Source organism: Indicator indicator, chromosome 2 (assembly GCF_027791375.1).
Source record: "Indicator indicator isolate 239-I01 chromosome 2, UM_Iind_1.1, whole genome shotgun sequence".
Classification (NCBI taxonomy): Eukaryota; Metazoa; Chordata; class Aves; order Piciformes; family Indicatoridae; genus Indicator; species Indicator indicator.
The window spans coordinates 50947672-50960616 of record NC_072011.1 but is presented as its reverse complement, the minus strand read 5'-3'; the positions used below and the strand labels follow the sequence as shown (position 1 = coordinate 50960616).

General features: G+C 36.4%; 1 protein-coding gene across 2 annotated transcripts in view; it reads right to left on the bottom strand.

The window, feature by feature from the left end:
• Positions 1-8438: 8438 nt before the first annotated feature.
• Positions 8439-12945, bottom strand: part of SYT14 (synaptotagmin 14) — a 55199-nt gene continuing 50692 nt past the window's right edge. Inside the window, exons 5-7 of one of the 2 annotated variants that reach the window (XM_054395953.1) lie at positions 12307-12496; positions 9910-9966; positions 8439-8752 (exon numbers count right to left, since the gene is read on the bottom strand). In XM_054395953.1, coding sequence (XP_054251928.1) covers positions 8439-8752; positions 9910-9966; positions 12307-12496 — 561 coding nt within the window. The remainder of the gene's footprint in view (positions 8753-9909; positions 9967-12306; positions 12497-12945) is intronic. The other variant, XM_054395961.1, reaches the window with a different exon arrangement.

Below are 12945 nucleotides of genomic sequence, written 5' to 3'. Positions count from 1 at the left end.
GGCACCCAATATGCAGATCTGCACATTCACTGCCAGAACTCCTGTTTTCACCTGCTGTGGACCAAAATGCCATGAAACGTATGTCTGTCTTTATCTGGATTATAGCGACAGTTCCAAACAAAGTCCTAAGACTTTAATAAGCTGCATAAACAGTTGCAAACAGTCATTTGCTCTAATTGTCTTATTGTCAAAACGTAAAAGAAAAAATAGAGAATTTTAATTACTGCTTAGTCAACTTAAAAATGTAGTAGAAAAGATGCTCAAGGATTTCTAAAAATATGTGTGAATTCAGTTACAGACATTAGTGAGGGGCTCCAAGGTTCAGCACAGAAATGAAAGCATGAACAAACAAATAAAGCAAAACAAAAAAAAACCCAAGCAAATTCAAGAAAGGAAATGAACACTGATATTTCACATCTAAAATCCTTTGCAAACCAAATTTTTTTGATGCATATAATTAGAAGCATGGTTGCCAACATGACTGCAGTATATCAACTTTCTACAATATTTGAGTCGTATATAAAAATAATTCTCTGACTTCTGTGCCAAATAGGATTTGCAAATATAACCTATTCCCATTAAAACTGTGCTTGGTGTCTTAAATATTTAAGGCTATACATGCACTGAAATTTAAGGAATTTCAAGTTGAAACATTAGCTGAGTACTGTGTTATATTACACAAATTATACACTGAAAGGATACTAGTAAGAAATGTACATACAATGCAGCATGAGTCTGTTTCTGTAAGACCAGCATACACTAGACAGTTATTATAGAGTATCAGGACTCCAGACAGAAAAGCTGAATCTGTTCTCCAAGTTGCACACTTTGGGTATAAATATAAAGTAGGTAAACCAAGCTAATTGGACAGCACTAACTGCCTTCTATTTTTGCTTGTAATGTGATTTTGATTAAAATGCACAAAGAAATACAACTCAAATGCTTTGCTACTGATACAATACTGCACAACCAGTCAGAAAAGAGGTATCTCGAATTCAAAGCTGAGTCACATTTACAGAAGCCTATTTTATATTTGTTCAAAGAGATCCATTTTATCATTTCTGTCTTTAAGTAGTTATAAGTCCAAACATTATTTGTCCAAAGAATTAGAAACAGACTTGGTTCTTTGGTTAACACCATGTGACTTATATTATACACAGGAATCCATTAGGAATAAACAGTCATATGAGAAGGTTTCTTGGAATGAGGGGCGAGAAAGGAATGGGGAAAACTTTTAGATTCAAAGAAATGCATTGTGTTAAACAGAACTGCCATTTGTATTAGGAATAATCAGGTTAAGACATCTCTTCAGTTGCAGTGGCACTGCCTACACACCATAACATTAGTTCCTCTAAGTATTAATTTTATACAAAAGAAAGAAGGCACCGAGTGCATCGGTGGCATACAGACAGTATGAAAGTATGCAAGAAAGTGCTACATATTGTATATTTCATACTTTTTAAAAAATGCAGTGGATGTGTGCTATCTCTACACAATATAATGCTTCACAAATCAAATTCTTTACATCCCAATGAAAGAACGTGAAATACGTTTTAATAATCTTGCTGATAACAGCGTGATTATTTATTGGAATTCATTACGATCAGTTATTAGCTCATAGTCACCAGAAAACAAGCTCAAAATTACTGCAGATCAAGGGCACTAATCTATCACTTTTGGGACAGAGCCAGCAGCCTTTACTCACGACAGGTGTCCCTGTTAAGAATGGAGAGGAGGCTCAGTTTTACTGGTGTTATCCATGTTAAACAGTGCCTTTCTCTGGAGTCATCCCAGAAAAATAGGTGGAACTGCTTACAGGCAAAGGTACTAGACAACATGAAAGATGCATCAGTTAAACCAGGACCTGAGTAGAAGGCAGTAGGTTCAGGCCCTTAAACATTGTATTAGCACTTCAGATTGTGTAACAGTGATACAGCTTACTCATAGAGCATTTAATTTTGTTGTTAAATCCTCTTATACAAAAATAGGTAAGAAAGCTCTGTAAGAAAGTATATATACTACAGAAGGAGAAATCTCTCCTTAAGAAAAGCAAAGAAAGGGAAAAATTGAATAAAAGGTTTCACTAATTACACTTTGTCACGAAACCCACATTAAAAACAGTTATCATAGATGAAACAATACTGAGCACTAACAAACCGTGTGGTTTTCTGGAAAGGACAGGAAACTAGCTGTATAGTAGAAAAAAATCATTGCTCTATCTTCTTTTTCCTAAATACTCCCTAATACATTCAACTGCTTAGAAATGTCCTTAAAATAAGCCGTTTGAAAAACTTACTATCAAAACTTGTTCAAAGCCCTGCCCCTTGCCTGCACTGTGTCCCAGGGATTACACCTCAAAGCTATGATAATGCCTCAGGTTAATTCTCTAAATTCATTCAAACTCATGATTTGGAAATGAACCAAAAATTATAAAGCAGTCCAATTTAGGCCCTCAGACTACACTGAATCTCCACAGGATTTGCAAAGAAAAATTGATACAATGGGCAAGACTCCTGTCCTCAGATATAAGAGAAAAGAGGATGACATTAATTACATCCCTGAATGTCCATGAGGTATTCCTTCAGTGGTATGGTATTACTGCTTTTGCTCTCCTGGGTATGGTCCTCAGAGTGAGGCAGCTTTTGAAGGCTTTAGGTCAGCTTGACCAGCAGATGTTTCCAAGGAAGTGAATGAATTCTTGCTATTAGGCTTGCCTTGTCCCTTTCAGGCATAGCTGTTTCCTTGACTCCTGGCATGTTCCTCTGCATAAGGATCTTATTTCTCTATTACACCAGCATAAGCCTGCACAGCAAAACCTGATCCAGCATGTATCAGACCAATCTATTAATTCAGTCACACTATGTTATGTATGAACTAAGCTTGCTAGCATTAATAATTGTCCCATATTCAGGTAGGCATAATATAAACAGGTATGTTGGGTGCATAAGATTTCTAGTCTGCAAAAAGGAAGAAACTCTGCTTGAACTTAAGGAGGGGCAGTGATAAATTCTTAAGGCTAAACTAATCCATGTCACTAGGCCAGTTGGTATCTGCCCTATTCACTGTAAGCAAAGAAACACCATTTATGTGCTTACATCTGTAAAATACACTAGGACAGAAGCCATGGAGGGCCCACACTGCTTTGAATGTACAAACTCTCACAAGTGACATGTCACAGTTTCTCTGAGTAGGGCCCTCTGAGGGCCACAACACTCCAAGAGTGGCATTTGAGTCACTGTCCCTGCCACCGTATGAAGCCATCTCTTATTTTAATCTCTCTCTCAGGTGACATCTCTTCATCAGGCGTTGAATCACTGACAAGTTCCTGTGAATTTCCCCTGTAAAACTATCTTCAGAACAAAATAGTCTGAAATTCAGCCATGATACACTACAAAATCTGGCAGTTGAGTTACAGAGACCAAAATTTCAGAACAATGTTTATGGCTCATTCTAACAATAAACTTTGCTGAATATTTCACTTAAAGCGATCAAGATGTTCAGGGACTGCTTTAATATTTTAAAGTTTTAAAAAATATTTCAGAAGCTGAGGAAAAGAAGAAACAAAAATAAGAGCTGATTAAATAATAAGTTTGTGACAGTTATCCGGATATTTGTGGTTTTTGTTTTACTTCAATTCATGATTGAAATCACATTTGATTGTGTGATAGGTGCCATGCAGTACCACTGGTCTGTTGTTCCTATTGCACAGTCTACTCTCCCGTTGATGCCCATGGGCTCCTCTCATTAACATTAATGGCAGGCAGGCAGGCAGGCAGGCAGGCAGGCACGCACATCAGTGGAAGAATTAAATGGATGTTTAGCTGTTACTTAGAATTCAGCTTGAGGAGGAAGTCATTCTGCCTTACAAGTGACAAGCCATAATTTTAAAGACTGCTTTAAACAGGACAGGTTTTTTTTTTTTTCCTTCAGAAAAGTGTGATGAATAAGTAAAGGGCTCGATACAACTCTCAGTTAAATGAAAAGACTGTTAGTTTCAAAGTTGGAACAGCTCAGGCCAAAAAGCTTCCCCTTGGACCTCATCCTCTGATTTTACTTCAGACTTTTTGTTAAAATTTGTATGTGTCTGTAATCAATTTCTACAAAAAATGTTTCCTTAAAAGAAAAAAAAAAGTTTTCTTCTGCTTCTATTTTATATTAAAACTGATGGTTTGTTTACATTTTAGAAATTTTAGGGACTTGAACAGAAGTTTTGTACCACTACGTTGCTGTAAGAGGTGCAGACTGCCCTTGTCTTCTAAGCTCTAGTGATTGCTACAAACAAGCTTCTCAGGTTGCTGGGGAGTTTGCAAGAGCAAGTCATTAGGGAGAAAAGTGAATGAATCAGTAACACACCCACATTCCAGACAAAAATTGCTCCAAAGGTGTGAAAAATTGGAAGGTACTGACGCTGGCACTGCATTTGCCATCAGGAACGGTTGCAAAAATGTACATGAGGGTAGTGGAACACTGGAACAAGTTGCCCAGGGAGATGGTTGGAGATATCCAAGATCCCTGGAGATATTCCAAGTGAGGCTTGACAGGGCTCTGAGCAAGCTGATCTAGTTGAGGATGCCCCTGCTTACTGCAGAGGGGGTTGGACTAGATGACCTTTGGAGATCCCTTCCAACCCAGACCATTCCATGATTCTATTCTATGATGTCCTGCGGTAAATGCCATAAAATCTGTTTTCAGCTCAAGTATTCTCATAACTGATACATGATGTTCAGCTCGAGTAACAGTACATACATTCATTCACCATATATCAAAATCTAATTATTAATGAGGTTGGAGGATTTTATTTTGATTTAGATATTATGCTGTATTTCTCCATTAGCAGAACACTTTGCTTACATCTTGCCTAACTTCTGATCTCACAGTGTGGCTACACTGTGGATGTCTTAAGTCCTGAGCGTGTGGCAGCACCAGAGAGACCCAGCTTTGAGTCTTAGCAGCACTATCCTCCTCCCCCATGCCACCTTGATGAATGGTGAGCAGAAGCACAGCTCTGCTGACTCCTTGCCTCCATGTATGTGGGAGACAGTGATGTCCTGCAGATGTTGTACAATACCTCCTCCTTCTGTGCAGTGATTTCATGCTTGCCTGTACTGCCCTTCACAATCTTGCCCTTACAGAAAGGCAACAACTTCTTAATATTTATAATACTTTAAGAGGACCTATGTGAAAAGGTCTAAACATTAAACCAAACAGATCTGATGCAGAAAGGACACAATATTTTAAAGAATGGAATCTGTAGGAATGCACTGTTTGATAATTATTTAAGGCTACGCTGACAGGAAACATTAAATTCTAAACCAGTCATCTCTACATGGTGTATTGGCACACAAAAGAAAAACTATTCCAAGTATTACTGTACTTTTGAACAAAGGTAAACAACACAAAGCTATGAAAAAAAGGCAAAGACAACTCTGAAGAAAACATAAATGCCTGTAATTTGTTTCTGATACTTTGCTCTTCAGAAATTCTGTTCCATGCTTAAAACCTAATTGAATGCAAAAACCACACCATATATATAAGCCCTTATGCAGGGTTTAAACCCCCAATATCCAAAGGCAGATTTCAAATACAAAATTACAGATGTGCATAAAGCAGTAAGAAAAGCAAAATCACAAGCAAATTATGAGATCTAGGAAGAAAAAACAACATGAGAGGGTGAATCCTGTTATTTGTATGACTGGTTTTGCACGGCCAATTCATATTCTACTGCCTCAAAGTTAAACATTCATTTCCTTTCATTATACATTCACTTCCCAGCCTTTGTACAGCATAAATCCAAGTAAGCCAAGCCTCCTGTGAAGCACAAACCGGATCTGGATACCTTGGGAAAAGTGACGTGATCTAGACAAATTCCTCTCCTCAAATGTGCCCAACACAGACTAGTTTAAATCTCTGCTGTGTCTAAATAAAGACTTCAGTGGCTTAGAAATCTTAATAGTTAGATATAAAACTGAAGCAATGCAACCCACAAACAGACATACAAGTCATGACAGAGTTTAGTTTAGTCTGATTATGTAAGAGGTTATTTGCTGAACCTCCCAAACTGACCCAGTTTTTTCCAATGGTGATGTTAAGTTTATTTCTCCATTGGAATTAATTTGATTAGTTCTTGCTTATATTAAATACTATGCATTATTTTATAAAGCAAAACCTGTATGAAGAGACAACCATCAAGAGACAACTTTCAGGTTTAGGGAAGAGTATCCAAATATCCACAAGCAGAATGAGAAAAAACACTTCTGTGACCATTGAAGAATTGTTCTTGAACAGCTTCTAAATCAGTGTTTCTCTTACATGGAAAGTTGAAAGGATTGGGAAATCTGAGCATTTTCTATATGCATATAAGATTAATGTTCATTTCTTAAATTCTGCACTCAACATTACACTTCACAAACTGAGGAACAAAAAGGACTGAAAGAGATAACTTGTATTACTGCAAGACAGTTACTGTTTAAAGAAAGTTTTTGCATTATTTGTATTTAGTAAATAAAGCTCCTGTATGTGAAGCAGCAGCTCAATACCACCACAAAAAAAAAAAGGCCTGTAATAATGTTTTAAGTCTCTAAATCTGTAAAACCTGAAAGCCTGATTCTGCAAATAAGCCCCTCAAAAGGCACCAAGTAACCCAAAAAGTGGAATTACAATTTCCTTTTAAAAGAACTTAATGAAATTGTTAAGTATTGTGAGATGTTGAAAACGATGTGAAATATTTTTATTATAGCATATTCACTCTCTCAAATCTCACTGTACTTGGCTGTCTGCATGCCCTAAAGCCAGGACTGTTCAAAGGTATTATAAAGAAATTCAAGAAAAAAAGTTTGTTCTAGTAAGAATGCTTAAGGTTGCCACTAATTATCTCAACAAAATCACTCTTCTACCCAGTAAGTGTTAAAAACAGTCAGTGAGGTCCTGTATTATCAAGACATCACCATTATTTGTTAGAAGAAGAAAAAAAATCACTTTCTTTCCATACAGCAATAAGTAAAAGAACCTTATAATGGCAGGCAAAAAGAATATTTGTATTGGGAAGCTTTTAAAAAATATTTACTCCATAGTCCACAATTTAAGCAATTTGGATCAGATACAGCAGTCAGTAAATCAGTGTGATTTCAATTAAAGTATTTGGGACAAATAGGAATCTCAGAAGCACTGATATTTCCCTTATTTCGGCCATGGGTGTTTACCTGACAGCAAACTTTCTTCTGCTGCTGCAGCTTCTCAGCTGCATCGTGAGAAAGCTGCATCTCCCAATCTGAACATAAGCAAAGCAAACTTCTACTTTGGGCATGAACATTCATTCAATTGCTGGCATATCACTAGAAAAATAACTTACTGATGTTCTCTTCTCCAAGAAGAAAGGTCTGTTCTCTGCTTCCAACAGCACATAGTAATCCCTAAAACAGCTCGGAAGAGGTTCAGACAGATACTAAAGCCATAGTACTTTGCATTCATTCAAAGTAGTTCCACTGTTGCCACTTCCTTCACAGTCTTTCAACCTAGCTTCCAACTGATGACCTTTTAAAGAAATCTGTATCAATTTGATTAACGAAAATGTATTTTAGTAAAGTCGTGCTCAATGAGCTTCCTTACATTGGAATACAGGAATACAGGAAGTGCTTTCAACAGAAAGTTACATAGTTTTACAGTACAACCTGTCCAAGGAAATTTGGAAGGGACCAAACTAATGATCTGGTCTCTTTGTATTAGGCAGAAGTACAGGCAAGAGGGAGAAACCCAATTTATGCCATATATAGCGCTTGTTCCTGTCACAGGTTGAAGAAACATTAGTTTGATGTTAAAGATCACCTGATACCCAAATGCTAGTATTTTTCAAACCAACTGCATACAAAAAAAAAAAACCCAAAACTTACTTGTACTAAGCTCCTGGAAAGAAATTCAGTGTAAAACAACAGTGTATTATTATTTACTATGTTACCAAGTTCTCCACTGGTGATTTTTGTTTTCTTCTTTTGCTCTACAGATCATTAAATTTTTCTCCAAGTGCAAATTATTGACCTTTAATCTGTATGCAGGCAGGTCAGAAGCTACATTATTATTAGAGCAATACAAAAAGTACACAAGAAGGAGCTTACATTAATTTAGAGAAACTTACATAAAATGTTTATGAATTGTAAACCACAAAACAAACCCAAACAAATACAGCATCAGGTGGATGGAGGAGGGACCACTAACGTGTCTGTGTACAGCAAGGCTTCTCTGACACCAAGGCAGTGTCTGACACTACGTGAAGATTATATAGTAAATCCCACCATTTTTGCACATTGTGCATTCTTTACGATGGAATGTTGACCTCAATTTTTGTTTTTTACTTCCACAATAGATCTGTTGCTTGTGACTGGGGATGATCGTCTTCTTGAGAGACCAAACTCCCTTAAACCCATGACTGCACTCTGTACTGTCCATTACGATTCAAGTAAAGTATGCCATCTACATACTTGCTGTCCTTTAGATTCTTTCATTTCAGTCCAGTGATTGAGTTCATCTTCTCCTGAACTGTTGAGACCTAAGGAAATCCACCCTATCATCTCTTTTCGTTTCATGCTGCGCTTATTATACACAGACAGTATAAGTGTCACATCTGAAAGCTGAAACAGTGCCACTTGGAAAACGAAGGTTTCTTTGTACACTGGATTTGGCTGTCCTCGGCGGATTGAAGTTTTGCATTTGGACATCTCTTGCCCCATCGAGTTCAGCAGTGTTAACTTAACATACGTATCTACAAAACAAATCATATTTTTGAATGTCAGATGCCTTAAACCAAAAGTTTTCAAGAACGAGATATTTGCAAGATACAAAGATATGGTGTATAACAGGCTTACTGAACACAGCTTAGTTTAGACACATGGAAACATGACAAATAAGCCAAATATTACAAACATACTAACAAATTAACTAGCTTTAGTACTTCATAAATGTATTAACTTAAAGGTACACCTTGTAATCCTCTTCCCATAAACCCCACTTTATTTGTTCTAAACAGACTTAAAACTGCATTAACACTTAGCAAGCTCCAACTAGCCACAGCACTGTAAAGCATACTATTGAATTTTCAGAAAAAAAGAATAAAACAAAGTGGAATGAAGGCAACTAACAGAGAGAGAGGAAAAAAAAAAAACAACAAAACAATCAAACATGTTGATACGCAGTGATGATATCAAAACAGCCAGAATGAAATGCTTAGAATAATCTCTGCATGGATGTGGTTCTCACTTTGGGCTTTTCAGTTTTATTTATTTTAAAGACTAAAATGTAGCAAAGTGCATTCAAAGGTGGAAGTTTAAAAAAAAAAATCCTAGATTAAAGAAAGAATACATTTAATATACCTTTAAAAAGAATTAAGTTTTTGTTTAACTCAAGATGGTTTTTTAAAACATGGCTCGTACAGTGCTCTTAAGAAGTACTTTTAAGAAGCTGATGCAAGATTATGTAGTCAACTCATGTTGGGTGTTAGTATTTGGGTATAAACCCTTATTTTTAAAGTTCTGTTTTCATTGGTTAGAAGCACCAAGACATGCTCCTGCAGAAAGATGCACATTTTGTCAAGTTGACTGATTTTAAGAAATGTAAAACTGTATAAAACAATCTGGTGTTTCACTCTTTATTCCTGACATATTCATGTTAATGATTAACATTATTAGAAGATTGGTCTTTATGTAAAAATAAACACATTGACTATTTTCACTCTGCAAGTACACTGAAATCCCAACATCCATAATCAGAGATAAATGCAACTTCTGCATTACAGAATGCCACAAATAATAAAGATTCACTTTTATAAACCAATATGGTAGGCAGCTGTGGATTGCTTTACTGCTGGCAAGTTTTCTTTTGCATGAAAAAGACAACATCCAATTAGTTTCTACAGGAACTCACCTCGGATTATATAAACCTGTCCACCTATCAAGTGTTTTAGACAACAGAACAGTCCGTCTGACAACAGGGGGTGGAAAGCAGTAAAAGAAATAATGACCAGATGTCAATAGTTGGGTGAGAGAGGATCAAAGGTTAAAGCTTAAGAGGAAACACTTTTCACTGGAGTGGAAGAACAGAAAACCTTAGAAGCATAGATCAGAAAAAGGATTGAACAAAAGGATTGTTGGGTAAAATTTAATGAAATGAAAATTTTGTGCAGCTTTTGTGTAATCTTTTAACAAAAATTACACTGCATACATAATGGGGTATCTCAGCACTAATAGCTACCGGGTTCTAAAGCACATCTGACAGAAAGAATCGTGCGAATGATTGGGTTATAGAAGACTGAGTAAAAATCACTGTATTCTCTTTATCAAATCTTATGCTTTTTCATGCAAACTCCAGCATATTTGGAAAAACTGCACACAGTAATTACACTTCATATATTAAAGGCAATAAAATGAAAAAATCACTGAACTGAAAACTAAGCTGGCTTTGCCCTTAGCTTTTATATTTACAGATAATTGAACTGTAGTTCTTGAATAGTGATGGACTTGAGCATGAGAATGACTTTGATTTTAGCTCCAAAAATAGCTGAGGGATGCTTACAATGTGGAATTCAGCTATGGGACTCTATTTAAAAGTGTGCCAGAGGTGAGGGAGATGGCACAAAACGGTCCACAAAAGAAACTGGGATTCCATAGTATACTGTGCAGGGTATTACCAGACCCAGAAAGTGCATTAACTTCCAGCTTCCTAGAAAAAACAAACTCCAAACCCAGATTTGCCTAAACATAACTGGACTATTGCTATTATGAATATCAAAACTTCCCTAACCTTCACAGAGAACACACAGGATCTTCCTGCCAAAAAGGCAAGATACAACATAGTATTACAGAGCTATGTGCCATGTTCTATGCTGCTTTCTTGCAATTTGAAACAGATTTTTGACCCCAGTGACACACACAACTGTTAGCTGAACTGTATGAGCCTAGAGAGCATATTTTGGGAATGAACATACCAGGGAATCAATGTATCTGTCTTCAAAACAAGTACTAAACCCCCATCTAACTTGCATATTCTAAATATTAAGAAAAGCTTGGCTTTCGCTAGAGATGACAGAAGGTAAGCTTAAACTAACTACTGATTTTGCTTTAAGATAAGACACGGCCCCTTCCCTCCAAGTCTTTTCTCCTGTTCATTCTCTCTCCCATAACAGTGTTCTTCAGACTTCTTGGCTTTTCCCATTTATTTCTATGTTTTATTTCCAAATAGGTGGCTCTGGGGCTAGCTACCTAATTATATAAAAATATGAAGATTCTCCTTTCGCCTTCCTTCTCTGGCCATGCTAATAAAGTCTGGCTCCATTAATGCAAAAAGTATAGAGAAAGCAAAGCAGAGCCAAATGTTATTAATGGATACAATAAAACATGGGCCAAGAAAGGAGAGCATCAGTCTTGAGTTTTTTTGCTTTCTTCCTACATTCTGAAGACAAAGTGAGATGCACAAATTGGCAGCCTGCTACCTAATCTAGTAGTACCAGATAATCTGCTAATGTCATACACATCTGGGGATTAAGAAACAGAAAGAAGGTCTAAAACCTGAGCCTCCAGACAAAATCAAGAGGAACAGATAGGTATGTCCAGCTAAAATTTATGTAAATCAGACTCATTATCTTAAAAAAAAAAATTACTGTTTCAAGCTATATCAAACAATTAAAGGCAGCAAAAACATTTTGTGTGTGTGACATTCCACCTGGCTCCAGTTTAGAAGTATATAAAGTTCACAGGTATTTTAGACAAATGTATTTTTGAACAAATGCTTGAACACACAGTTCAAATCCTTTCTGATGGTGAACATAGTAAATACACTAAAGGTCTCATTTAGTTTCTCTGTTGTCTTCACTGACATTCCCAAGTTACATATATTATTACCACATATACACGGGCACATAAGCAATTAAAGACTACAGTATCAACCCCTCTAGGAACAGCAATAACTGTTCAGAGTGTTTATATTAATATTAGCTGGCATGTACTTTCTCTTTAAACACTAACTTTTCATTCTTGGCCTGTGATGTGAGGCATTAGTAATTTAGCAATTTATCATAATGATAAAGGTAATTTATTAGTCAGTCATCGTGAAAAATTAAAACAGTCTTGTCAGCTTACAATTAATATTTTGAATTTTAGATTTTGCTATTTCCCAACTGACTAGAAATATAAAACATGAAACAGATTAGTTGATGATTGCTCTGTTTCATTTTGATTGGATAAGACTAAATGATAGGATTGAAGTCCTTGCTACCGAGAGCCCCACCAGTACAGAAGCATTAGGATAAAAAAGATTTTCACTCACTGGGTGGTCTGTTCGCTGCCAAGTTTTTGAAGTGGCTGCCTTTTATCACTTCTGCTGATAATCTTCCAGTGGTAGCATTATAAAGGAGGCCAATGAGGATTTCTGGAGCTGAGCCATGTACCAGAGAGTGACAAGAGGAGGTACTTTCACTGCAGGACACTTCTGACATACTCATTTGAGAGTCACAACCCTATAAAACAGATTGAAAGTTCTATGTATTTTATGGAACCATGTTACTGGGAAGCCCATTTTTAGAATAATGCATAGAAAATTAGGAAAGCAACTTACTGTCAGTAACAGAAGTTCCGTTCAATCAACCAATAAGAAATATACATCCTTAATATATACTCAATTCACACATCTTAAGTGGTTAAAAAAGACTAAAGCAGGCTGGAATCAACTAATTCTTAATTTTGTGTTTCTGTTGCTTCATAATTCAGGAGAAATAATAGCCGAAGATGAAGAGCAGCCTTCATGGCCTTTGTTTACTTCAATTGCTAAGATAAGACCTGCCACATAATTTGTCTGCATCCTGGAGAACATTAAATTTTGGATGTTTTACTTTCTGGAAGTGGAAATCATTAGTGGAATTTTCAAGATAATAAAATGCAGGAAATTATTATTCATGCTTTGTAAAGG